Source organism: Lithobates pipiens, unplaced genomic scaffold, assembly GCF_037356315.1.
Source record: "Lithobates pipiens isolate NorthernLeopardFrog02 unplaced genomic scaffold, aLitPip1_a1.2 Scaffold_10, whole genome shotgun sequence".
NCBI lineage: Eukaryota > Metazoa > Chordata > Amphibia > Anura > Ranidae > Lithobates > Lithobates pipiens.
In genome coordinates this window covers 61643723-61670320 of record NW_027507686.1, presented here as the reverse complement: position 1 = coordinate 61670320, position 26598 = coordinate 61643723, and the positions used below count along the sequence as shown (strand labels likewise).

Genomic DNA, 26598 nt, shown 5'->3' with positions numbered 1-26598 from the left:
AAGTAAGCACCTTGTTGGCTGCTAGGCCTTGTGAGAGAGGGACTGTCCAACCTGAGTGATCATCCAGTTGCGAATGGCTATTCTCTGGAAAGGAAAAACTTCTCCTGCGCTCTGGTGTCAAGGTCCTCCGTATGTGGTGCAATCGGCTTCACAAGGTAGTGTCTAGCGTCTTGCAGCCCTCCTCAGAATGATGGGTATTCAAAGGCTAAAGGAAATAAAACAAAAAAGGAGGGCGCACCGACCTAGTGCATTACCACTGATAGAGCTTTATTCGAATCGAACACAAATCAAAATGAATACTCACAAACGAGTATTGATAAAAAGCATAATCAATACAGCAGTGTCCACTTCTCCGAACATCAACAAGCCCGGACCTGATGTCAAGTAAATCAACCGATACGCAATGGCTGACGCGTTTCAGGGGAGAACCCCTTTCCTCAGAGCCTGAACTCTATTCTCTGGATGCAGTCAAAGTAAGCAAGTTCTTCAACATTTTGACTTTGACACCAAGTACAAGAGTACCTGAATTTCCTTTCCAACCCTAAGATCCCAATTTAAGAGACTGTTCATTGTCTACGTTTTGCAAATAAAATCCATTCAAGTGGATCTGTTGTCGGTCTCTCAAGTTACTGGGCCATTTACCACGGGACACCCCTAGACGTGCAACGAGGAAAACAAAAGGTAACGGTAAGCCCAAATCTAACCAGCAGCTCCTTCGGGGATTAGTGCTACACAAAGAACAGATTTCAAACAGCACTGACATACGTGCCAGCATCAACAATGATAATGTTCCTAAAAGAGTGCAGTGCATCAAAATCCAAAGAAAAAAAAAAATCAAAAACGCACCTCTATCATGCGTCAACGTGCAAACCCATGAATAAATAAACCGCTTTCAATAAAATATATAAATAATATAATAAATAAGCAAGGGAGCATAAGATGATGGAACTTATCTCTCAACTGGCATTGGCTGATGAGGCCTGAAAAGCCCACCCTTCAACCATGACTAAAAAGAGGCACGACCAAACTTGACCTGATCACCACAGAGAAGGTTGAAAAGACTCTCAGATTGGCCAAACAATAATCTATACTTGTGCAAACAGGCGGGGCATGAGGCTGGCCATAAAACTGGGTCATTCACACAGGTTGATACAGCTACGGACTCGTCATGACAATCCCACTTTTGACCCCTCCAAAATTACCTCTCTTTTTGCTGACTTCCTATCCTCTCTATACAGCAATAAAACCCTTTCCCCACTGAGCAAGCGAAATGCTATTTTCATAACCTGCATCTCCCTCCTCTCGCTGAACCTGTCCATGACTTCCTCAATGCAGAAATAGCTGAACGGGAGGTCTCCCTTGCCATCAAGGCCATCCACCTCTCCAAAGCCCAACAAATTATCTGGTTTGTATTACAAGAATGGAAGGATAAAATTGAGAGCTAGATTAGCGCAGGTCTGCAATATTCTGAAGCATAGAATGTAGTCCTCAATATAATACTAAATCTGCTGAATATGTCTGTAATCATACACTATTATGTGCAAATATACAAACAAATATGTGTCATTATACAATGTGCAAATGTGCAGTGGAACTTATTTTACATGTGAATAAATCAATAATATTTAATGAGTAAATAATTATATAAGTTGTATATATTATCACCACTCATCACTGCAGATTGCTACAGAGAGAAGCTTGGTGGATTTTTAGGTTGCAGACCAGGGTTCCACAGGGTACCTAAGTGTGATTACAAGTTTCTGGAGTTATACCTGGAGTGTTCTAAGTTAACTTTCTCTACTTCCCCCTTTGGATTACAATCATTTGAGGAACTATTTAAGCTAGCGAAGAAAGAAGATAAAGGAAGAAATACATTAAGTGAGGCCTCACGTAGACTATAAATAAGGGGAGCTCGCAGGTCTAGATAGTAACATACTTGCATGTTATTTGTTGTATTTGCCTGTTGACTTATATTTTGCTGACATTCTACATTGGAACAACAGTGCAAACTCTGTAACCACCTATTTACTATATTTTTAGTAAAAGTTTCCCTGTTTAAGAGTACAAGTGTGTGGTTTACTGTCTTTCCCCACCAGGTGGAGCCAGAGGATCCTGAGGGATAGACACAGGTACATTATACTGTTTACATTGTACTGTATTATTATTGCACCACAGCTGTGCCTAGGGGACAGAGTCATTCAGAAGGGGGTTTCTCAGTAGAGTGCAGGCCCAATTCAAATCAGCAGCTCCTTTGGGGGTCAGTGCTACACAACTATAAAACTGTAATTTGGGTACAGCATTGCATGACTACGCAATTGTCATTCAAAGTTCGACAGCACTGAAAAGCTGAAAATTGGTCTGGGCAAGAAGGGGGTTTAGGTGCCCAGTAGGCAAGTGGTTAATAGACAGCTTTACATAAAGCAGCAGCAGACACCAACACTCAGTCTAAGAGGGGGTTGAAGTAGTCAAGAGTCAAGACCGGCTTGTCCCCTGATTCCATACCCCTACAAAAAAAAACACAGGGCCCCAAAATCCATATCCAGGTCCCTTCTCCTTCCTGGAATCCCAGAGTCTGGGTGTTTTGGGGAGACCTGCACCCGAATCCGAAACACAGCCATTCCAAAGGTCCCCTAGGCACACACCTCCCAAAGAATAGAACCCCCTCAAAAGCCAGGGCCCATAGTTAGTAGGCAAGAGGCTACCCTGCAGTCCTCTCCAAAAGCCCCTGTCCCATTTGGGTCTGTCACATGTAGCCTTTAGGTTTTAGTCAGACAAATGCCCCGTACACATGAGCGGACTTTTCAACATCCAAAGTCCGAAGGACCGAGTCCGTCAGACTATCCGATCGTGTGTGGGCTGCAACGGACTTTTGATTCGCCAAAGTCTGACGGACTTTAGAAATGAAGCATGCTTCAAATTTTCCCGAAGGAACTCCGCCGGACCCGGTCCCCTTCGAAAACTCCGCTCGTGTGTATGCTACTCCGACGGACTAAAACCGACGCTAGGGCAGCTATTGGCTACTGGCTATGAACTTCCTTATTCGAGTCGGGTCGTACGTCATCACGTTCGAATCCGTCGGAGTTTAGTGTGATCGTGTGTGGCCAAGTCCGTTCGGCCGAAAAGTCTGTCAGAACTCCGGCGGAACTCCGGCGGAACTCCTTTGGAAGTCTGTCGGACATAAGTCCTCTCGTGTGTACGGGGCAAAAGTGAGCTTCCAGTCAGTCAGTGCTATACCCATACCTAACACATATTGTTCTGCAATTTCTTTGTTGTGTGTTAAATGTTTACTTGTAAAAGATTGTATACAGTAGCAACAATCAAATAGAAATGCTATAAATGGTAAAAATAAATTATTATTATGGTTTCTATGAAAATTACCCTAAAAATGCATCAGCAGTTTTGCTAAAAGTCACTCATAACCTGAGGAAATACTGTAAACAATAGATAAATAATTTAGTAACCGAATGACAATTTAAGTTATGTAAAACTTATTTACCGAAGGAACGTGATGATGATGGGAAACAAGTTTTTCCACTATTTGAATATACTTTGAATTCTATTACATCCCTCCCACAGCCAGTTCTAGAAAATCTTTCACCATGGTGAAATGCTGGAGCTATACTAATTCCTCTATTAAAATGTCTCCACATATGCTGCTGATCTTGCTGCTCTCTTCGATCATCCAAGGTAAGTGATGCACCACATAGCATTCATTACTGAGGGCAGAAAATTGTATTGTATTTATTTTTTGTTTCATACACAAGATACACTCAGTTACATAATATATTAATATAATATCTCCAATTTTGCCAAGTTACAACTGAGTTCTGTGGGGAAAAACAAAGTTAGAATGTTTTTGGAATCACACAGTTTAAGGGCTTGTATACTACACTACACAGAAAATAAAACATTTTAAGAGATCCTGCCCACACATATGCTGAGTGTGTAGAAAACGTTCAATAAATCTTGAAAGTGTTTATTCGAACTTTCTGGTAGATAAATAGAACCCGTAAGGCTCGGTTCACACAGGGGCGACTTGTCCAGGCGACTTTGCCGCCTGACAAGTCGCCCCCGTTCTGTACTACGGAACCGTTCTAATAGGAGCGACTCAAGTCGCTCCGACTTAGAAAAAAGGATCCTGTACTACTTTTGCGGCGACTTCGGGCGAGTTGCATTGACTTCTATACAGAAGTCGTTTTGCAAGTTGCCGCTGAGGTTGCGGCAGGTCGCGGTGCTGCAAGTCGTGCCGCCTACGGTGTGAACCGAGCCTAATGCAAAGCTTATTAACTCATGTCAATATACAGAAATGCATTACATGTTAACAAATATTTTTTTTTATCAACACATCTTAATATAGTAGTGTGTGTGTGTGTGTGTGTGTGTGTGTGTGTGTGGTTATACAGTACGTGTGTATATACTGTCCTTTTAGTATTCAGTAGTATGTTGCAGTGCGTATGAGCTGCTGGGAGGAATTGGAACAAACCTGTTACTTTGTCCTCCATTAAAAAAGCACCAGTTTTCTTTAAGTTCCAAAAATGAAAAAATTGCCTTCTGAAGCTCTGTTGGGGTGCAATTACAGTGCCTTGAAAAAGTATTCATATCCCTTGAAATTTTCCACATTTCAGATATTTGTTTGTAAAACAATTTTGAAAAACATTTATCATTTTCCTTTGTGTTCACATAAAATCCCAATAAAATACATTTATTTTTTTTGTTGTAACATAACAAAATGTGGAAAGTTTCAAGGTGTGTGAATACATTTTCAAGGCACTGTATGTAGCTTGCAGTTTTTTGTTCATTAGAAAGTTGATCATATCCCATTTTGCATGTTTTTAAGTGCTGCTGATGTTCTGTCCATATGCCGGTAAAAGGATTGGATTAAATATCATCTTTTAATATTCATGTACTGAATTTGTTTTGTTTTTTCACATAAGAATATAAATGAGAGATGCACATATGTACCTCTGAGAAAGCTATTGCTGACTTGTTTTTAACCACTTGCTTACTGGGCACTTAAACCCCCCTCAGTCCCAGACCAATTTTCAGCTTTCAGCGCTGATGCACTTTGAATGACAATTGCGCGGGCATACAACACTGTACCCAAATGAAATTTTTATCATTTTTTTCCCACAAATAGAGCTTTCTTTTGGTGGTATTTAGTTACAGCTCTGAGTTTTATTTTTTGCTAAACAAACAAAAAAAGATGCAAAAATAAATAAATAAATAAATCATGTTTTAATAGTTTGTTATAAAATTTTGCAAACGGGTCATTTTTCTCCTTCATTGAAGTGCGCTGATTAGGCGGCACTGATGGCTGCATTGGTGGGCACTGATGGGCTGCATTGGTGGGCACTGATGGGCTGCATTGGTGGGCACTGATAGGCTGCACTGGTGGGCACTGATAGGCATAGTTAAGGCGGCACTAATAGGCACAGATAAGGCGGCACCGATGGGCACAGATAAGGCGGCACTGATTGGCAAAGATGGGCACAGATAAGATGGCATGGATGGGTGGCACGGATAAGTGGCACGGATGGGTGGCACGGATGGGCACTGATAGGTACCACTGATAGATGGGACTGATGGGCACTGATAGGTGGCACTGATAGGTGGCTCTGATAGGTGGCACTGCTGGGCACTGATGGGCGGCACTGCTGGGCACTGATGGGCGGCACTGCTGGGCACTGATGGGCGGCACTGGGTCGCAGCACCTTTGAGGCAGATTGTGGGCACTGTGGGTGGCACTGTTGGTGGCACTGCTGGATGGCACTGTGGGTGGCATTGTGGGTGGCACTGTAGGTGGCACTGTGGGCACTATGGGCACTGATGGGGGCACTGATGGGGGGCACTTACTTTTATTCAGGATGGCACGGCGGTGGGCAGGTGGGCACTGGCAGGGGGCAGGTGGTCAGCTGTATTGCTGGCCGTGATCGGGACTGATGTCCCGATCACGGCCGCCGGTGATCGGCTTTTTTTTTTCTCTCCTCGCGCTGTCAGCGCGAGGAGGAATAATAGCCGATTACCGGCTCCGTTCTATCACATGATCAGCTGTCATTGGCTGACAGCTGATCACGTGATAAGGGGTCGGGATCGACCCCTTGCACGGATCGGTGATCAGGCGAATCTCACGGACTCGCCGATCACAGAGCGCAGGCCGCTCGTATCCGGGACGACGTCAATAGACGTAGTCCCGGAAATGTAGGTCCGCGCTAATGCCGTCATTTGGCAATAGCGCGGATCTGTAGTGGTTAAAGTGTATTTCTAGAAATAACTTTTTTGGGTATACTAGGGAAGAGTTAAACCCTCTGTCAAGTTATGCACAGTCAGAAAACCAAAATAAATCTGTGCTTCTGAAATCTGTGTGAACAAAATAATATAAAGGGGAAAGGGTAGTGATATGGATTTGTGACATAGTTACATGGTAGTAGGGATGAGCTTCGGCTGTTCGCACGTTTGGCGAATACCGAACGTTATGGGCCGTTCGTGCCAAATTCGTGTGGCGCTCACGGCCCACAAAGCACTGCGCCATCGCAGTGCATTGCTGGCTCATGATTGGCCAAGCATGCACTGTGACCCCGCATGCTTGGCCAATCACAGCGCCGGCAGGGTGGAGAGCCATGATTGGCCACAGGCAGGATGCCTGTGGCCAATCATAGCACAGGCTGTGTAGTACATGCCCCACACTATATAAGGCCGCCAGCGCGGCGGCCTTGTGTAGTGTGTTGGCATCTGTAGGAGTTAGTGGGTGTTCTCTGTGTACCTTCAACACAGTATACACCGTTCGTTATCGGCCGATTTTGCGTTCTTGCTCTTCTGTAATTGAGCTGTTAGCAATCTGCAGGAGTTTGTGGGTGTTGTCTGCATGCCCTGACTGCACTATACACCATTATATCCACCTATATAGCTAGCTATATTGCTCTTCTGTAATAGAGCTTGCAGTCAGTTGCAGGAGATTGTGCGTGTTGTCTGCTTGCCCTGATCGCACTATACACCATTATATACGCCTATATAGCTAGCTATATTGCTCTTCTGTAATAGAGCTTGCAGTCAGTTGTAGGAGATTTTGCGTGTTGTCTGCGTGCCCTGAGCGCACTATACACCATTATATCCACCTATATAGCTAGCTATATTGCTCTTCTGTAATAGAGCTTGCAGTCAGTCGTAGGAGATTGTGCGTGTTGTCTGCGTGCCCTGACCGCACTATACACCATTATATCCACCTATATAGCTAGCTATATTGCTCTTCTGTAATAGAGCTTGCAGTCAGTTGTAGGAGATTGTGCATGTTGTCTGCGTGCCCTGACCGCACTATACACCATTATATCCACCTATATAGCTAGCTATATTGCTCTTCTTTAATAGAGCTTGCAGTCAGTTGTAGGAGATTGTGCGTGTTGTCTGCGTGCCCTGAGCGCACTATACATCATTATATCCACCTATATAGCTAGCTATATTGCTCTTCTGTAATAGAGCTTGCAGTCAGTTGTAGGAGATTGTGCGTGTTGTCTGTGTGCCCTGACCACAGTCTACACCATTATATCCACTTATATAGCTCTTCTCTAATTGAGCCATCTGCCATCTGCAGGAGTTAGTGGGTGTTGTGTGCCTCCAGCACAATATACACTACCCAATTGCTGGTTTTCCCATCTCCCTTCAGGCCATTACCATGTCTAGAAGGCCAACAAGGAGAGGGAGACAGGCACGAGCCGATAAAAGAGGGCAAGCAGGCTCTGTGTCTAGAGACAATAGTGCTGGTCGTGGATGCGGTGCATCGTCATCATCAGCACGTGGCCATGGGACACGCTTGTCCTTCTTTTCGGCAGCTTGAGCCACATCATGCCGAAGACTTGGTAGAGTGGATGACCAAGCCCTCTTCATCCTCCTCATCCTCTCTCACCCAGGCTCAGGGTACCAGCAAAGCAGCTGCCAACGCATCGTCTTCCCTCGTCTCAATGTCATCATCAGTGACTCCTTCCCTAGACCCACCACGTTCTCCTGAGGAGTCCCCTGAACTCTTTGAGCACAGTGTTGGGTACAAGCTCCAGGAGGATGCCCAGTGTTTTGTAGGCTCTGATGATGATACTCAGCTAGAGGAAGGCAGTAGCGTGAGCGCAGAGAGAGGGGATGCTCAAGAAGGACAGCAATCTGGCAGTCATGTTGCACAAGCTGCAGCATACTGCCAGGTTTGCTCCAGCGATGAAGAGGGAGGGGATGATGAGGGCACTGACTCCACGTGGGTGCCTGGCAGGAGAGAGGAGGAGGAGGAGGAGGCACATGTCCAACGAGGCAGGATGCCCTCCGGGGACCAGCTTAGGGGCAGCACATCGACTGAATCACACCGCAGAGCTCCGCCTGTGTAGGGCGCTGCCTCTGCGCTTTATTCTAAAAGTTCTTTGGTGTGGGCCTTTTTTGAGATGAGTGCATCAGATCGCTGCTATTTGCAACATATGTCTCAAGTGTATCTCGCGTGGTCAAAACATCAGCCGCTTGGGCACCACATGCTTGACCAGAGATATGTTGACCTGCCATGCAGCTCGTTGGCAAGCGTACCTCAAAGACCCACACCAAAGAACAAAGCGGACCTCTCCTTGCTCCTCATCAGCTGGGATCTCCAACCCCACTAGACCTTCAGTCCTCTCTGAAACCTGCTCTGAGAGGAATGAAGGTGTAGAATTAGGTGTGTCGCAGCCAAGTGCTTCCGGGCACTCTGCTAGCAGTACACCCACGTCTGATTATAGCAGGCAAATTTCCCTGCCCCAGCTGCTGGACCATCGAAAGAAGTTCACTCCCAGCCATCCACATGCCCAGCGGTTGAATGCTAGCTTGGCCAAATTGCTAGCACTTCAACTGCTGCCTTTTCAGTTGGTAGACTCTGCCCTCTTCCGTGAGTTTGTACACTGTGCGGTTCCTCAGTGCCAGGTCCCCAAACGCCACTTTTTCTCACAGAAGGCGATTACGGCTCTCTATCGGCATGTGGAAGGCAATGTCCTTGCCTTGCTGGACAGGGTCAGTGGTAAGGTGCATATTACCGCTGACTCATGGTCCAGCAGGCATGGACAGGGACGTTACCTGTCTTTCACGGCCCATTGGGTCCCTCTTCTGGCAGCTGAGAAGGATGCAGGACAAAGTGCAGTAGTGTTGGAGGTTGTTCCGCCACCACGCCTCCAAAATGCTACTACTGGTTGTGATACACCTCTCTCCTCCACCCCCTCCTCTTCTTCTTCCTCCATGGCCTCTTCCAGTGCTCTGTCCTCAGAATCAGCGGTGCTCCGTAGGCGTTCAAGTACGCAGGCAAAACGATACCATGCTGTGCTTGCGCTGGTTTGTTTGGGGGACAGGAGCCACACTGGGGCAGATATTTTGTCAGCTCTGCAGGGGCAGGCCGAGAGGTGGTTGACGCCACGCCAGCTTAAGCCAGGAATGGTGGTTTGCGACAATGGCACCAACCTCCTCTCCGCCCTCTGACAGGGACAACTGACCCATGTGCCCTGTGTGGCTCACATACTTAACCTGGTGGTGCAGCTGTTCAGGGGCAGGTACCCGGGCTTACAGGATGTCCTGAAGCAGGCCAGGAAAGTCTGTGTGCATTTCCGCCGATCATTTAATGCCTGTGCTCGGCTGGCTAAGCTCCAAAAGGAGTTGAACCTGCCCAAGAACCGCTTTATATGTGACATGCCCACCGGGTGGAACTCAACGTTGGCCATGCTGCAGCGGCTGCACATGCAGCAGAGGGCCATCAATGAGTACCTGTGTGACTACGGCACCAGGACAGGGTCAGGGGAGCTCGGTTTTTTCTCACCATGCCAGTGGGGTATGATCAGGGATGCATGCACTGTCCTGTCACCATTTGAGGAGGCCACAAGGATGGTGAGCAGTGACAGTGCATGCATCAGTGACACTGTACCTCTTGTCCACCTCTTGGAGCATACGCTGCGTGGAATAATGGACAGGGCACTTGAGGCAGAACAGAGGAAGGAAGAGGAGGACTTCCTTGCCTCTCAAGGCCCCCTTTATCCAGACAGTGTTCCTGCTGTCCCACCCATCACACTGGAAGGGGACAAGGAGGAGGAGGAGGAGGATGATTGTGTCCGCATGGAGGTGGAGACTGGCACTCAGCATCAGCAGCAGAAGTCTTGTACGGATGATTTACAGTCCCAAGAAACCCATGGACTTGTACGTGGCTGGGAGGAGGTAGCTGCGGATCATGTTGTCCTTAGTAACCCAGAGGACTCCTGACAGAATGCCTCAGCTAACCTACGCTGCATGGCCTCCCTGATCCTGCAAAGCCTGCGGAAGGATCCTCGTATTCTTCGGATTAAGGAGAGGGACCATTACTGGCTGACCACTCTCCTTGATCCATGGTACAAGGGTAAGGTTGCCGACCTTATCTTGCCATCGCAAGAGGGAGCAGAGGATGAGACATCTCCGGGAGGCCTTGCAGAAAGGTCTGTGCAATGCGTTCCCAGAGACTGGGAGGTTACAAACTCCTGGTCCTGGACAACGTGTTGCTGAGGCATCGGTCAGAAGGAGCAGTGGAGAAGTTGGCCGTCTGACCGATGCGTTCAGACAATTTTTTAGTCCGCAGCCCCAAGCTATGATCGGTTCCAGCAACCATCGCCAGCGTCTGATTTACATGGTGCAGGAATACCTAGGGGCAAGGTCAGACTTGGACACCTTTCCCACCGAAAATCCTCTGGCTTACTGGGTCTTGAGGATGGATCACTGGCCAGAGCTTGCACAGTATGCAATTGAGCTACTGGCCTGTCCTGCATTCATCGTTCCTTCGGAACGCACCTTCAGTGCTGCTGGTGGCTTTGTTACCGATCACAGGGTGCGCCTGTCCACCGACTCAGATGATCGACTGACCTTCATAAAGATAAATCAGTCTTGGATCACCCACAGCTACCAAGCAACTGAAGCTGATGTAACCGAATAATTTTCTTTTGAAATATCACATCCCTTCAAGACTGCCTATGCTGATGCTGAGTGACTGTCCTGTTATGTTGATTGTCTATCCTCTTCCTCCTCCGCTGATATGTTGGAAGAACATTCTTGGTTCTGGGTGATGCCACCAGCCCAATTTTTCAGCCCCTGCACTACAACTAGAGTATATGGGAGAGATTGCAGTGTCGTGGCACCAGCACCAGTGCCTAAGGCCCAATTTTTCAGCCCCTGTTTAACAGGGGCATTTAATTACGTTTTTTTATGCAATGCTTTGCAGCAGGGCTCATTCCTGCACCACAACTAGAGTATATGGGAGAGGTTGCAGTGTCATGGCACCAGCACCAGTGCCTAAGGCCCAATTTTTCTGCCCTTGTTTAACAGGGACGTTTAATTAAAATTTTTCATGCAATGCTTTGCAGCAGGGCTCATTCCTGCACTACAACTAGAGTATATGGAAGAGATTGCAGTGTCGTGGCACCAGCACCAGTGCCTAAGGCCCAATTTTTCAGCCCCTGTTTAACAGGGGCATGTAATTACAATTCTTGATATACTATTTCACAGCAGGGCCTGTTCCTGTGCCCACCTAGAGTAACTGTGAGGACTTATAGTGTTGTGGCACCAGCACCACAACCACCAAAGGTCAATTTTTCTACCACTGTTCAACAATGGCATGTAATTACAATTCTTGATATAATCGTTCACAGCAGGAGCGCTCCAGCGCCCACCAAGAGTCACTTTGAGGGCTTACAATGTTGTGGCAACACCAACCCCTTGTTCCGCCATTTCTGCAGAGCATATAGAGCAGGCCTCTACTTTCAAACATCCAACTTACAAACGTCTCCTACTTGCAAACCGAAGGAGACAACAGGAAGTGAGATGAAAAAAGACAGACGGCAAAACAAATTATACTGGGGTGATAACCCTTCCCTATGTTTTCCAAAAAGCTTAAAAATAGATTTTTTGACAGGAGCTACACAAACAGATTCTACTTAACACAACAAACCTACCTTCCTAGCCTTCCTTTTTTATTTTTTTTATTTGGGTACGGGGTTCCCCTTAATATCCATACAAGACCCAAAGGGGCTGGTAATGGGCGGGGGGGGGGTACCCATGCAATTTTTCTCAATGATTTTCATCCGTATTGACAGAACCAGATATTACATTAAAACCGCAAGCAGTTTTAAATGACTTTTTTCCCGTTAAATGTCATTTTGTGCAGGGACTGTCCTAAACACGGGAAACACGTACCACTTCACAGGCATACTATAGACACTCCCCAGGCATGATATTTAAAGGAATATTTCACTTTTTTTTTCACTTTAATCGTCATTAAAATCAGTGCTTCTGAAAAAACCTCAGTTTTAAAAAAAAAAATAGACATTGACCCACGTCCCCTGGGGCAGGAGCCAGGTCCCCAAATCCTTTTTAGGACAATATCTTGCATATTAGCCAATTAGCACTTTTTATTTCAAACTTTCGAGTCCCATAGACTTCAATGGGGTTCTAAAGTTCGTACGAATTTCCAGTCCGTTCGAAAGTTCTGGTGCGAACCGAACCGGGGGTGTTTGGCTCATCCCAATCACTACATAGAAAAAATAGTTTAAGACACCACATTAACATATTGTAGTGAGGTATAAAACCAAGGTGGTTTGAAAAAGAGAAGAAAATTATGGATATTGTTCGCCATGTTAAATAATATCACCACACACCCAACTCAACTTCTCTTTGCCTCTGAACAAGAGCAAAGGATGCTGTGATGGACACCAGGGGGTGCACAACAAGGGCCCAAAGGGACTAAACCATAATGTAATAGTACTACGTTAGTTGTCTACTCAATAACTGAGTTATTGCAAAGCATAAATAGAACAGGGACAGTTTGGTGTGTCACTCCTATATGTAATGTAAACACACATACACAAAAAAAACTCTTTCTTTTATTTACCCTTTTCTATTTATGATTTGCAATCACTCAGTTGACAGTATGGTTTCATTATCTAGGGAGGCACTGACCTGTATGAATTAGACAGTCAGCAAAGTCTAAACATGATAAACTTCCATCCTGCATACTTGTAGGTGGGGTGCAGTGTGTTGCAGCAATAATAATTCACACAGTCAGGTGCAGTAAAGAACTTTTATTGAAATAATACAGCAAAAGTTCACAACAAACTCGGTGGGATGTCTGCCCAACAGGGTGTACTTACAGTCTCCAGTAATGTGAAGAGAGTAGGTATCAGCCAGACTGACAGCATCTGTGGCCTGGCCTTCTTGTGCACAAATGGGAAGAGGTTCAAAGCAAATGCATCCTTGCACATCAGGAACCTTTCCCTTACCATTAGTACTGTCCCTAACAGGCAGGGTACATGTCCCCACTCTATCAACTCGCAAAAAAACATGCTAAATCTGCGAGCCAGGGCCTTAAATAGGCTCTGCTTGACCCAAGATGGCTGCTGAGTCACATGGGGTGGTAGCATCTAATCAGATAGTTTCCCCAGTGACCACGTTCCTCTAGACTTCCTCTCCAGCTGCAATGTCGCTGCAGAATAGCACAACTTGCAGTGGAGAAAGTAGACTGCACCTGCCTACATACTAGTTTCAAATTAACACATGACTAGGTAGCAAAGATCAAGATGACTTGGTGCCTGAAACTAAAAATAAGCCAGCAATGGCAGCTCCCATGTGTTTGTGCTCAACGATACTCTTTATATGTTAGGGGCTACACAGAAAGTTCCCTGAAATACTCTAAATTCCTGCTACCCAAACTGTGGCCTTTTTTACTTACAGACCCAGGTAGTGGAAATGAGGGCATTTAATTGCAAAGGGGCTGTAATGACAATGATCTCTATCAGTCTCTGCTAACAATCTCCAGTCTCAGTCTGTCTTGTGGAGCAGATTTCCATTTCTTAACAATAACTGTAGCATGTCTGCTGTTTCTGACCCTCTCGTATGTCTGCTTCTGACAGTCTTTGTAGAATTACATATGATGAGTATTATGTGTGGCCCTTTGGTGCTTTCAGGGGCCACAGTTGAGACCCTATACCCCATAAGTTTATATCCACTGATCTAAATTATGTGGCTTTTTTTTAATTCACAGATAAAGTCTGGTGTCAGTCTGACTGTAGTTACCAAAAGCTGCTGCAATCATTAAACCTAGCAAATGCCTCAAAGGTGCGTCCAGTGAGGAATTGGAAAAATCCATCCTTTGTGAACATTGATATGACCTTATACACCATCGTAAATTTGGTAAGTTCTTCATAAGATTCTGTGTGTTTTGAATCTAATTCATTCATTTACTTTATTTTCACAAACAAAAAAATATTATCTAAAAGCTCTAGAAGGTGGGGCCTAGGGTTGGGGTACCCAGTCAAGGAGAGATCATACACACACTTATTGCTGTAAATTGTCTTCTATATTGTATTTGGGTTAACAATAATGAAATAAGACAGTGTCTATAGGCTTTAGCATTCAGGCAAAATAGCAGTGGATATTTGCATAGTATTATAATATAGCAACTGTCAAAGCAATTATATAGAAGTGCACACCGGAGAGTTGCCAAATTCAATTTGTATCAGAAAGGCGTCAGTTTTGCCTCCTCCCAAGCCATGCTCCTCTAACATGTTTCACCTACTCATGGGCTTAGTCATAGAGGTCTTGAGGGCATGGATTAAGAAGGAGGCAAATTAAGCAACTGGCTGTATTTTGCCCCACTTGTTTTTCCTTCTATCCTGACAAGCACTCCAGTCCCTGCTGCATAGAAACACCCCCATAACATGAATTTTACCACCTCCATGCTTTACTGTGGGAATGGTGTTATTTGGATTGTGACATGTCCTGGATTTCCACCAGACCTATCATTTGGTGTTGTGGACAAATGATTAAATTTTAGCCTCATCTGACCGTAAGACCCTTTTTCATGTGGCCTCAGAATCTCCAAAGCTCAGTCATGACTGTATGTGGCCTTTCTTGTAGATCCTCCCATACAAGCCACATTTGTGGAAAATCTGTGATATTGTTCTCGCATGCACACAATGTCAAAATTCCTGCAACTGCTTCAGAGTTGCTGTAGGCCTCTTGGTAGCCTCTTTCACCAGTTTCCCCCTGGCTCTTTCATCCGGTTTGGAGCGACGTCCTGGTCCAAAGAGGGTCTGTGTTGTACCAAATACCTTCCACTTCTTAATAATAGACTTCACTGTACTTGTAGGCACTGATAAAGCCTTTGAAATGTTTTTGTATCCCTCTCCTGACTTGTGCCAGTCCACAACTTTATCCCGGAGATCTTTGCACTACCAGAGACTGAAATGCTCCAGAAAAGCTCTTTTCATGCTGAGCTAATCAAAATGACCACAGCTGATCACAGTTGACAGTCAAATGGCTTTGTGTGCCATTGAGAAAATGATTAGCTACACCTGATTGAGTTTACAAGTCATTTTTAGGAGGGGGGTGATCCCTTTTCCAACTCAGTAATTCTGTTTTTTAATGATTTTTTTCTACCATGTTGGTGTTATATCTTTCACTTGGATTTATATATTGTAAATACAGCAGGATAAAACAAAAACTGTGTCTGTCTTCATTTCAGGTTGCAAAGCAACAAAATGTGATTATTTTAAAAGTGGGTTATTCTTCTTTATACCCACTGTAAGTCAAACAGACTGTAAGGGACATTGGTGTAACCCAAGTTGAGTGATAATGCAGCAAAATGAATTCACAAGAACACACAAAGAAATAACAATAACAGTAAGACAAAGTGTTATAATGAACTGGTTGAGCAAAGGATTTAAGACCTCAGAACAAGAGGGAGAAGAGGAGACTTTTAGTCCACTACCTCTAGTCCCTGATGCCACAAGAAATAGGAGGTAATAATCAGTATAAAAGATCTGTGTTGGAGTAATCGTTAGTGAGTTAAGTTCTGCCACAAGTTCAATAAACAGATTCTCTCTCGAAGACAGAAAGTCCTTGAAGTGTGGATATCCTTTATTTTTAACTAGCTATGATGGGGCCCAGAGACGTTACAAGGCACTGACAATTTAACGATGCTTAATGTAAAAGGTGTTATATTTTCCTAGTAAAGATCCTCCAATTGATCAGGTGTAACGATGTCTGCATGCAGTGTCCTTCAGAACAGTGTCAGAGATAAGATGGGCATTTGCCCGCTCTCCAATCCAGTGATAGAGGGGTTTTGCGAGGCAATAAGCCCCTGTGCAGGCTTTTGAATGTCCACAGGGAGTTGTGAGGCATCCAACTGACCACCTGTGGACTCTGGAAATCAGTGGTGACTGTTTAGGTGTGCAGGGGATGTGGACCCAATCAGCGGTGCAACGGATGTGGTGACAGTGACAGCCATCCTGCACCCATCGATGTAGTCCTCAGGGCGTGAGTTCCCAGCCCTACCTAGACCACAGTGCCTGCCAACAGCACCAGCACCAGACACTCACTGTCTCTGAAGCCTGTGCCCCATAAGAGCAAGCCCACCCAGAACAGTCCAACTTACCTGCTTGCCCAGAATTCCTTTAGTCTTCAAGCGCTCTGGAACTGGTAGTTTCAAACAGTATAAAGTCTATGGTAACTTCAGATGACCGGACTACACATTCCACAATCCTCTGCTATCAGTGAATAGCTTTTCCACTGCATTCAGAAAGTGATGTGATCATCTCCTGGTTGAGCACTAGAGAGAAAGGTTCCACTGTCTACAGAAGTAAATTGGCTGAAGCTGTTATTTGCAGGCAATTTAATCTGCATTTATTATTATTTGTAAATGTCATTTTTGCTGTTGTAGGTTGTATACATTTCTTGCTTGGTACAGGTCTCCCAGGCCATTGCCCAATCGCCCATACAAATAGTTTGACATTCCCTTGCTTATTAGCCCAGAAAATGTCCATTACTGGTTTTTTTACCCACTTAAGGACCAGAAGATTTTCCCCCTTAATGACCAGGTCATCTTTTGTGATACGGCAAACAAAATTGATGTCCTTTTTTTCCCCACAAATAGAGCTTTCTTGTGGTGGTATTTGATCACCTCTGCGATTTAAATTTTTTGCACTATAAACAAAAAAAACGAAATTTTGAAAACAAAACAATATTTTTTACTCTTTGCTATAATAAATATCCCAAAAAAAAAACTATTTTTTTCATCAGTTTAGGCCAGTGTTTCTCAAATCCAGTCCTCAGGCCCCCCCAACAGGTCATGTTTTCAGGATTTCCCTCAGATGAAACGGCTGTGGTAATTGCTAAGGCAGTGAAACTGATCAAATCACCTGTGAAAAATAATGGAAAACCTGAAAACATGACCTGTTGGGGGGGCCTGAGGACTGGATTTGAGAAACACTGGTTTAGGCCAATATCTATTCTTCCACATATTTTCAGCAAAAAAAACAAACAATCGCAATAAGTGTATATTGATTCATTTGCAGAGCTAAAAATAGCCACTAATTACTGTATAAATGTCACTGGCAGGGAAGGGGTTAACACTAGGGGGAGATCAAGGGGTTAAGTGTTCCCTAGGGAGGTGTTTCTATCTGTGAGGGGAGTGGACTGACAGGGAGTAGAGATAGATCGCTGTTCCTGATCACTAGGTACAGCAGATCTGTCTCTACTTCCCTGACAAAATGGGGATCTATTTGTTTACTTTGACCAGGGCCGTTTTTAAGGCAGGGCAAAAGGGGCAGCTGCCCTGGGCCCTGCCATTGTTGTGGGGCCCAAGGCAGCTGCTTCATACTTGCCAACTATGCTGGTTTAAATTCCCTCGCCCCTTGAGGTTTTAGTCCTGTGCTGTGTCCCAGACGACTCACCTGGAGACCCTGTGTTTACATGTAAAATTACTGGCATTCATATGTAAATAGAGTTGGCCGGCAGCATTGATATGTATATTATGCCCCCCTGAGGTCATATCCACAGTAATCTCTAGCAACCAATCAACAAGTAGAAATCATGTGCTGTAACCTCTAGCAACTACCCAGTGACCTGTAATGTGTTCTGTAACCTCTAGCAACCAGTCAGTGAGCTGTAATGATACACTAAAACCTCTGGCAACCAATCGCAATAGCTGCCTGATCTGGTTCAGTAAACTGATTTTGAGTCTAGCTGCTATTTATTGTATGTCTCAGAGCAGGTGGAGAGCGAAACTGCATGGGGAGGGGGCCCCCAAGAAAAGTTTTGCCCAGGGTTCAATCAATATTAAAGACGGCCCTGACTTTGACAGATCCCCGTTCTGGCTCTCTGAGGAGTGATTGCGGGTTGCCAGTAAACAATGCGGCTGCTGGATCCGGTGTCGTACCCATTATAGCCCTTAAAGCAGCCGCCATACAGCTATGGCGATTCACACAGGGGAGCCAGCCTGCCACCATTTAACAACAGCGGCTGGTCGGAAGGTAGTTAATTTGACTCCCCATAATGTCAATGGGGTTCAGATTCGGCACCTTCACTTTAGTCATGTTTTCAGAACCTGCCTTAAACAGAATCTGGCCACAATTGTATTAGAATTCAGCTGGTTTAGCAGGGACCAGATGAATTTAGGTCCATGTATGACTGTCACTGTTTGACAGTCACTGTTTTGAGAGTTGGAAAACCTTTGTCAATCAGCAGCTGCAGCCTCTGATCAGTAGATTCTGACAACGGAGAGTCCCACAGTCAGCAGAGAGGATTCCTCTATCCCCTCAACTGTACAGATCGAAGTAGCCATTTGTTTTCTTTTTTTTTTTTCTTTTTTCAATCAGCCCTCCGGCTGCTCGAAAAAAGATGAATCATCTATGGTCATGTAGCACCCTGGAGTTTAGACAGGGTTGCTCCTCACAAATGTACTTGCCAGGAGTAATTATCCTGGTTGATTTCTAGAGCTTTATTGATCTCTCCCTAAGTGTGGCCATGTTGCATTTTTATCCTCTACCACTAGGTGGCCAGGTACTTGGTGGTACTAGATAAAAGAAGGGCAACGCAAAGTCAGGTTATGGGTATATGGGGTATCTCAGCCTATTGACAGGGGTTTTCTTGAATCCCTTGACCTGCTGGGAAAGCCTATACAGTATCTCAGAACACCCTCACATTTGTGTAAATATTTTATTACATCTTTTCATGTGACAACACTGAACAAATGACACTTTGCTACAATGTAAAGTAGTGAGTGTACAGCTTCTATAACAGTGTAAATTTGCTGCCCCCTTAAAATAACTCAACAGACAGACATTAATGTCTAAACTGCTGACAACAAAAGTGAGTACACCCCTAAGTGAAAATGTCCAAATTGGGCCCAAAGTGTCAATATTTTGTGTGGCCACCATTATTCTCCAGCACTGCCTTAACCCTCTTGGGCATGGAGTTCACCAGAGCTTCACAGGTTGCCACTGGAGTCCTCTTACACTCCTCCATGATGACATCACAGAGGTGGTGGGTGTTAGAGACCTTGCACTCCTCCACCTTCCATTTGAGGATGCCCCACAGATGCTCAATAGGGTTTAGATCTGGAGACATGCTTGGCCAGTCCTCCACCTTTACCATCAGCTTCTTTAACAAAATAGTGGTCATCTTGTAGGTGTGTTTGGGGTCATTATCCTGTTGGAATACTGCCCTAAGGCCCAGTCCCTGAAGAGGGGATCATGCTCTGCTTCAGTATGTCACAGTACATGTTGGCATTCATGGTTACTTCAATGAACTGTAGCTCCCCAGTGCCGACAGCACTCATGCAGCCCCAGATCATGACACTTCCACCACCATGCTTGACTGTAGGCAAGACCCACTTGTATTTGTACTGCTCACCTGGTTGCCACCACATACGCTTGACACCATCTGAACCAAATAAGTTTATCTTGGTCTCATCAGACCACAGGACATGGTTCCAGTAATCCAGTCTGCTTGTCTTCAGCAAACTGCTTGCGTGTTTTCTTGTGCATCATCTTTAGAAGAGGCTTCCTTCTGGGATGACATCCATGCAGACCAATTTGATGCAGTGTGCGGTGTATGGTCTAAGCACTGACAGGCTGACCCCCCACCCCTTCAACCTTTGCAGCAATGCTGGCAGCCCTCATACGTCTATTTCCCAAAGACAAGCTCTGGATATGGCGCTGAGCACATGCACACATCTTCTTTGGTCGACCATGGCGAGGCCTGTTCTGATTGGAACCTGTCCTGTTAAACCACTGCATAGTCTTGGCCACCGTGCTGCAGCTCAGTTTCAGGGTCTTGGCAATCTTCATATAGCTTAGGCCATCTTTACATAGAGCAACAATAATTTTTTTCAGATTCTCAGAGAGTTCTTTGCCATGTGATGCCATATTGAACTTCCAGTGACCAGTATGAGAGAGTGGGAGCAATAACACCAAATTGAACACACACGCTCCCTATTCACACCTTGGACCTTGTAACACTAATGAGTCACATGACATTGGGAAAATTGCTAATTGGGCCCAATTTGGACATTTTCACTTAGGGGTGTACTCACTTTTGTTGCCAGCGGTTTAGACATTAATGTCTGTGTGTTGCGTTACTTTAATGGGACAGCAAATTTACACTGATACAAGCTGTACACTCACTAGTTTCCATTGTAGTAAAGTGTCATTTCTTCGGTGTTGTCACATGAAACGTTATAATAAAATATTTACACAAATGTGAGGGGTGTGTTCACTTTTGTGAGATACTGTATATTCGGGTGAGGTCAGGTGATCTGTGTTCTGTGCCACCTGGACGGCTGTCTGGGTGGACGTGTGTTGTATCGCCTGGGTTGCTAGGCTGGAGATGGGTCTTATCCCCATCACATCTAGGCTGTCTGAGGGACTATCCAGAAGCAAGAGAGCAGTGCAGGGTTGGGACTGTGGCTTGCAGTCCAACCAAAAGTGACGATTCGGTCGGCAGGAGAACCTTTGTTAAGAGAAACTAAAACTTTTTTGCATCCAAGAAGTGTTTGGCACCCAATAACTTTAACAAATATACACCCACCATGCCTCACAATCCACTACATGCGGAAGGATGTCAGCTATCCCTGGCCCTGGAGGTTCTCATTAGATCAAAGAAGGCCTTGGACCTTGCTACAGTCACATTGAACCCAGATAGACGCATGGTACAGGGAAACGCGTTGGGTGAAGCCTCATCTGTGAAGTCATCATGCATGGGTTGGCTGGCAAGGAACGCAGCCGTGCTTGCTATTTGTTAACGCTGGTTTCAGTGTAATACTTTTTTAATAAATAGTTTGTTTTAGCATATTATACTATGAAGATTCTTCATTCTTTCATATATACATGAACCTAACTGAGAGTCGGCATTCATGTGCTCCATGTAAAGATCGGCCAATACTCTCGGATGATATTGGCATTGGGATTGGGTCTGGAGAAGTTGTTTTCTAGCTGTTAATTCCTATGGAGAGCTAGTGGGGATTGGAGTTTTGGAGCAAGTGGGATCTCTATAACTTGAGATCAGATACTTCTGGTAAGAGCCATGATTTTATGTAGGGATAACACTTCCATGAGCACCTTTACACTGTGTTGTTGATTTGAGCACTTAATGGTCACTTGAACATTAACTTTGCAATTGGATTTATTGACTTGGGACTGAAATTTATGAATTTCCTTATGAATGTATTTATTGGCACATATAATTTATGTTTATATGTATTGTTGTTTAGAAATTGATCTATGTTTTTGCTGAGTATTGATCATTTGTCACTAAGAGAAGCGTACCTGATCATCTTAAAAGTTTCCTTCCATCCATAGTTGTCCCTGCTGTAAGTAATAGCTAGTACAGCAAATAACAATCATTTATAGCTTATAGTGGATTGAGTTCACATTGTTTTCTTATATCTCAATATTGTCATTCCTATAACAATGATCAAATCTTATTTGTTTCAGGATATGAGCATGCAAACTGCTACAACCTTTGTCTGGTTCTACATGGTAAGGTCTTATGGATTAAGACAAGTAATTTAATCTTTTTTCTTTTAGATAACATGTGAACGAGATCAGTTTTGTTTTGTATCAATCAATAAAGCTTGGGAGCCGCTGTTTTCTTATTTATGGCAGTAAAGAGCTACAGTTCTTTGTACTCAAAATAATGATGTGTTAATTATAACATATATGTTGTTATATATATAAAAAAAAAACTGGTGCTAAGTTAATTGGGGCTCTGGAACTGCTGCAACTTGATCTTGAATACTAGACCCAATATAACAGGTACCCTGTCCTCACTTCCGACGGACCTTGCCACAGTGAGGTACGTCAGAAGTTCGGCCCCTACTTCCCCTGCTGCCGGAACCAGTAAGGAAAAGCAGTGCGCTTCGCACATGTGCAGTAGGGACCCGACTGTGAAGCCACAAGGCTTCACTGCCGGGTTCCCTTACTGGCAGTGGCGGGGGCAGCACCTGACAGCCAATGGAAACATCGGCTTGGGTGCCGACATTGCTGAATTTGTAGACAGGTAAGTGTCCTAATACTAAAAGTCAGCAGCCACAGTATGTGAAGCTGATGATGACTTTTCATTTTTGCAGGGGGGGGGGGGGGGGTTGGAACTCCGCTTTAAAAACCAGTGCATATAGTTAAAGTATTAGCCCTTGTACACACAGTCGAAAAATTCCGACCACAAAATCCGTTGGATTTTTTCCGACGGATTTTGTCCGAAACTGGTGTTGCATACACATGGTCGGACAAAGTTGTTGGAAAATCCAAACGTTCGGAATGTGTTGACGTTTGTTCGTTCCGACGGGACCACATTCAGCCTAGTAGCCAATAGCTTTGCTCTCGTACTTCTGAGCATGCGTGGCACTTTGTCCGATCGGAATTCTCTACAAACTTTGTCCGATCGGATCATGTTGTCGTAAAATTTTATATCCAGCTCTCAAACTTTGTTGGTCGGACATTCTGATGGAAAAAGTCCGATGGAGCCCACACACGGTCGGATTATCCGACAACGCGGTCCGATCGGAAATTTTTCGTCGGTATGTCCGACCGTGTGTACAAGGGCTTACACATCCGTGCACATGATTGAAAATATACATGTAAAAATTCAGTGATAACTTAAGAAATTCATATAATAGAACCTTTACATTTTTGGAGCACAGAGCACTTTGAAGGCACATGGAAACTTTAAGATGGATTATGAATTTATTGGATATGGACTTTTGATTTAATTCATTTTTGGCTGCATTTTTTTGTTGAAAGAACAACAGCAAGTAATATAAAGTACTGTGAACTATATACTGTATGCATTATACCTATCTATCCAGCAGGTGGTACTGTAGTGTGTATCTATGGTAATCTAATCAGAGGAAGTGTTCTCTTTCTCAGTGTATGTGTTCTCTTATATTCCTGCTTCCTATTCCATGATATAGACATGCTGTAAAGAAATGTTCCTCTAATCCTCCATAAAAGTAAAGCTGTTTGCTGTATCCAAAAAGCTTCCAGCGCATGATTTTAATAATCTAACAACAGGTTATGGGCTCAGGCACACCCAGCGTACCCAGCAGGCACCCAGCAGAGACCCAGGCATCCAGGCACTGGAGAGGTTATTGCAAGTCAGTGAGTACTGTATACAAGCTACTGAAAGATGGCAAGCAGTTCAAATGTGAAGTTTGCAATTGCAAAGCTGAACAATGTCAATTACCAGCTGTGGAAGTTCAAGCTAGAAATATTTTTTTTAGCATGTATGACTTGTGGCAAGTGCTGAATACAGACAGGCCCACAAACAGAGAGACAGAGGACTGGGGCAGGAAGGATAGACAGGCAAAAGCGACTATAAGCTTATTAGTGGAAGATAAACAGCTTATCCACATAAGAAAAGAGAAAACAACCAAAGATATGTGGACTTCATTACAAAAACTGCTTGAAGGTTCAAGCCTCAACAGCAAGCTCTTTCTACTAAGAAAGCTTTATAAGATGTGTCTAAAAGAAGGCAAATTTGTGACCACGTGAATGCTATGCTACAGATCTAGCTGTGTGCCACTGGAGAGGACATCAAAGATAACCATATTGTTGGTTGAGGGTAATAGTGGAGTCAGCAGTGATAATACAGCCATAACATCATATCTGGGGGGAAACTAAGGAAACCTGAGGAAACTAAAGGAGGAAATAATATGCACTGATACAATACTAAGAGGCGCATACACAAATACTAGGAGCCTAGCTAATAAAATAGAGGAACTGGAGCTGCTATTACACGAGGAGGACTTAGACTTTGTGGGAATAACTGAAACTTGGTTTGACAGCTCACATGATTGGCTGGCAAATATCCATGGGTATTCCTTGTATCGGAAGTATAGGGAAGGTAGAAGAGGGGGTGGGGTGTGTCTATATGTAAGAATGATGTAAGGTGCAATGTTATGACTGGGACAAGGTGGAGGTGAAATCAGTGTGGGTAGAACTTCAAAGAGAAGTAGTAAGTGGGAAACTAATAGTGGGGGTATGTTATAGGCCCCCAACCTGAAGGAAGAGGAGGCGCTGGACCTCCTATTACAGTTAGAAATGGCGGCGAGACAGGGTAATATCATAATGGGGGACTTCAATTATTCCAATATTGACTGGGCAAAGGGGACAGCTCACTCATTAAAGGCCTGTCGTTTCATGAATGTCTTACAGGATAATTTCATATCCCAATTGGTGGATTTCCCAACTAGAAAGAATGCCCTGTTAGATCTATTAAGTACGAAGTCCAAGTCTGATGTGGCAATGCAGGACAACTTGAGATCATAGGATGATATAATTTAATGTAAATTATAGAAAAAGGAGGCACAAGGGAAGAACACTGAATTTCAAACAAGACAATTATTCTGAACTGCGGTCATTACTACATGACATCAGTTAGGACCAAATCTTAGAAGCATTGAACATCGAAGAAAAATGGGATTGTTTTAGGAGCATATTAAACAAAGGTATTATGCAGTGCATTCCAATGGGCAATTAATATAGAAGAACAAAGGTTAAACTTGGGTGGCTAAACTGTAAAAAGCTTCATTAAAGAGAAAAAAAAATGTCCTTTAAACTATATAAAGGGGATGGGTCACCGTCAGCATTCCAACACTACAAGGAATGCAATAAGAAGTGTAAGAACGCAATCAGGACAGCTAAAAAAAAGACTACGTGAGAAACATAGCAGAGGAGATTTAAAAAATCCAAAGAAATGTTATAGGTACTGTATATTAACCGTGGAAAGGAGAAAAATTGCGCTAATTACAGTCCGTGTATCAAATTGCAGGGCATGACAGTTCCAATAGTTGTATATGTGGTTGAAGAACTTTAAAGAGGGCACCCCAGTGATATAATCACAAGTAAGTGTACCACCACCTCATGCTTACCAAATAGCAAACACATTTGGGCAGATGGCTATAACCCGGCCCAGGCCTTTGCTTTCCACGATTCACCAGGTTTCTGCATACATGTTGATATAACCTTCAAACAGATACCATGAAATCATGAAATCTGTAGCTTCATAGGAGATGGTTTAACAATCAGTCCAAAGAGAAAAAATATAATAGACCATTGCGTGAAACTGTATTGTATAGGGAAAACCCCAGTGATATTTAACACAAACAAGTGCACGCCAGCTCACAGAGAGCACGCTTACCAGATGACACACCACATATGGCTTTAACCCAGCCCAGGCCTTTGCTCAGCAGAGGATCCCAAGGATGATATGGAGGGTATGGAGGCGGAGAACGTAATCTTCATGGCTCCGTGAACAGAACGTCAATAATCAGCCTCTCTATGACAGAGGTCAGTAACAGTAAAAAGGCAAAATCCATTGCCCACAAGAAAGAGGAGGATGGGAGGATTGTTACGGATGACACAGAGAAGACAACTGTACTAAATGCCTTCTTTTCCTCAGCTTTTATGCTGGAAAAGGAGGCGTATACAGACCAAGACAGTACTGTTAGTGACACATCACAGGGCATACCCTGGGGGCTTACCAAGGCCAGAGTGAAAGAAAGACTTAGGCCTCTTTCACACGGGGCGGATCAGTAATGATCCGCCCCGTGAAGATCCGTTCGCTCAGCGGGGATCGCTCCGTTGTCCCCGCTGAGCTGGCTGCGGACAGGGCGGTCGCCGCACACTGTGCGGGGACCGCCCTGTCAGCTCTCCATTCTCCTCTATGGGGATCGGATGAGCACGGACCGTCTGTCCGTGTTCGTCCGATCTGCTCTGCAGACGGATAGAAAAATAGGATTTTCCTCCGTCTGCAGAATCGGACTGTTGCGGATCCGCAGACACCCGCTATCCCATAGGGATGAATGTATGTCCGTATTTCATCCGCAAACGGATGGATGAAATACGGACATACCATCCGCATGTGTGAAAGGGGCCTTAACAAACTTATTACAAATAAATTACCAGGACCAGATGGCGTACACCCAAGAGTCCTCAGAAAACTCAGTGAGGTTAAAGCCAGACCATTGTTCCTAATCTTTGCAGACAGAATACTGACAGGATTGGTACCAGCTGATTGGAGAAAAGCCAATGTGGTTCCAATATTCAAAAAAAGACAGAGACAAATCCCTGGAAACTATAGGCCAGTCAGCCTAACATCAAAAGTGGTTAAATTATTGGAGGGGATGATAAGGAACTATAGCCAAAAATGTACTGAAGGAAAAAATATCATTAGTAGTCATCAGCATGGGTTTACAAAGGGTCGTTCTTGCCAAACCAACCTGTTAACATTCTATGAGGAAGTGAGCTGCCATATAGACAGGATTTT

General features: G+C 44.4%; 1 protein-coding gene across 4 annotated transcripts in view; it reads left to right on the top strand.

Annotated features, from left to right (window-relative positions):
• The first annotated feature begins 3564 nt into the window (after positions 1 to 3564).
• Positions 3565 to 26598, top strand: part of LOC143931124 (5-hydroxytryptamine receptor 3A-like) — a 71425-nt gene continuing 48391 nt past the window's right edge. For 2 of the 4 annotated variants that reach the window (XM_077455740.1, XM_077455738.1), the window contains exons 1-3: positions 3565 to 3687; positions 14036 to 14184; positions 21768 to 21812. In XM_077455740.1, coding sequence (XP_077311866.1) covers positions 3600 to 3687; positions 14036 to 14184; positions 21768 to 21812 — 282 coding nt within the window. In that variant the 5' untranslated portion in view covers positions 3565 to 3599. Of the gene's footprint in view, positions 3688 to 14035; positions 14185 to 21767; positions 21813 to 26598 lie in introns of those variants that run through there. The other 2 variants (XM_077455739.1, XM_077455741.1) reach the window with 2 other exon arrangements.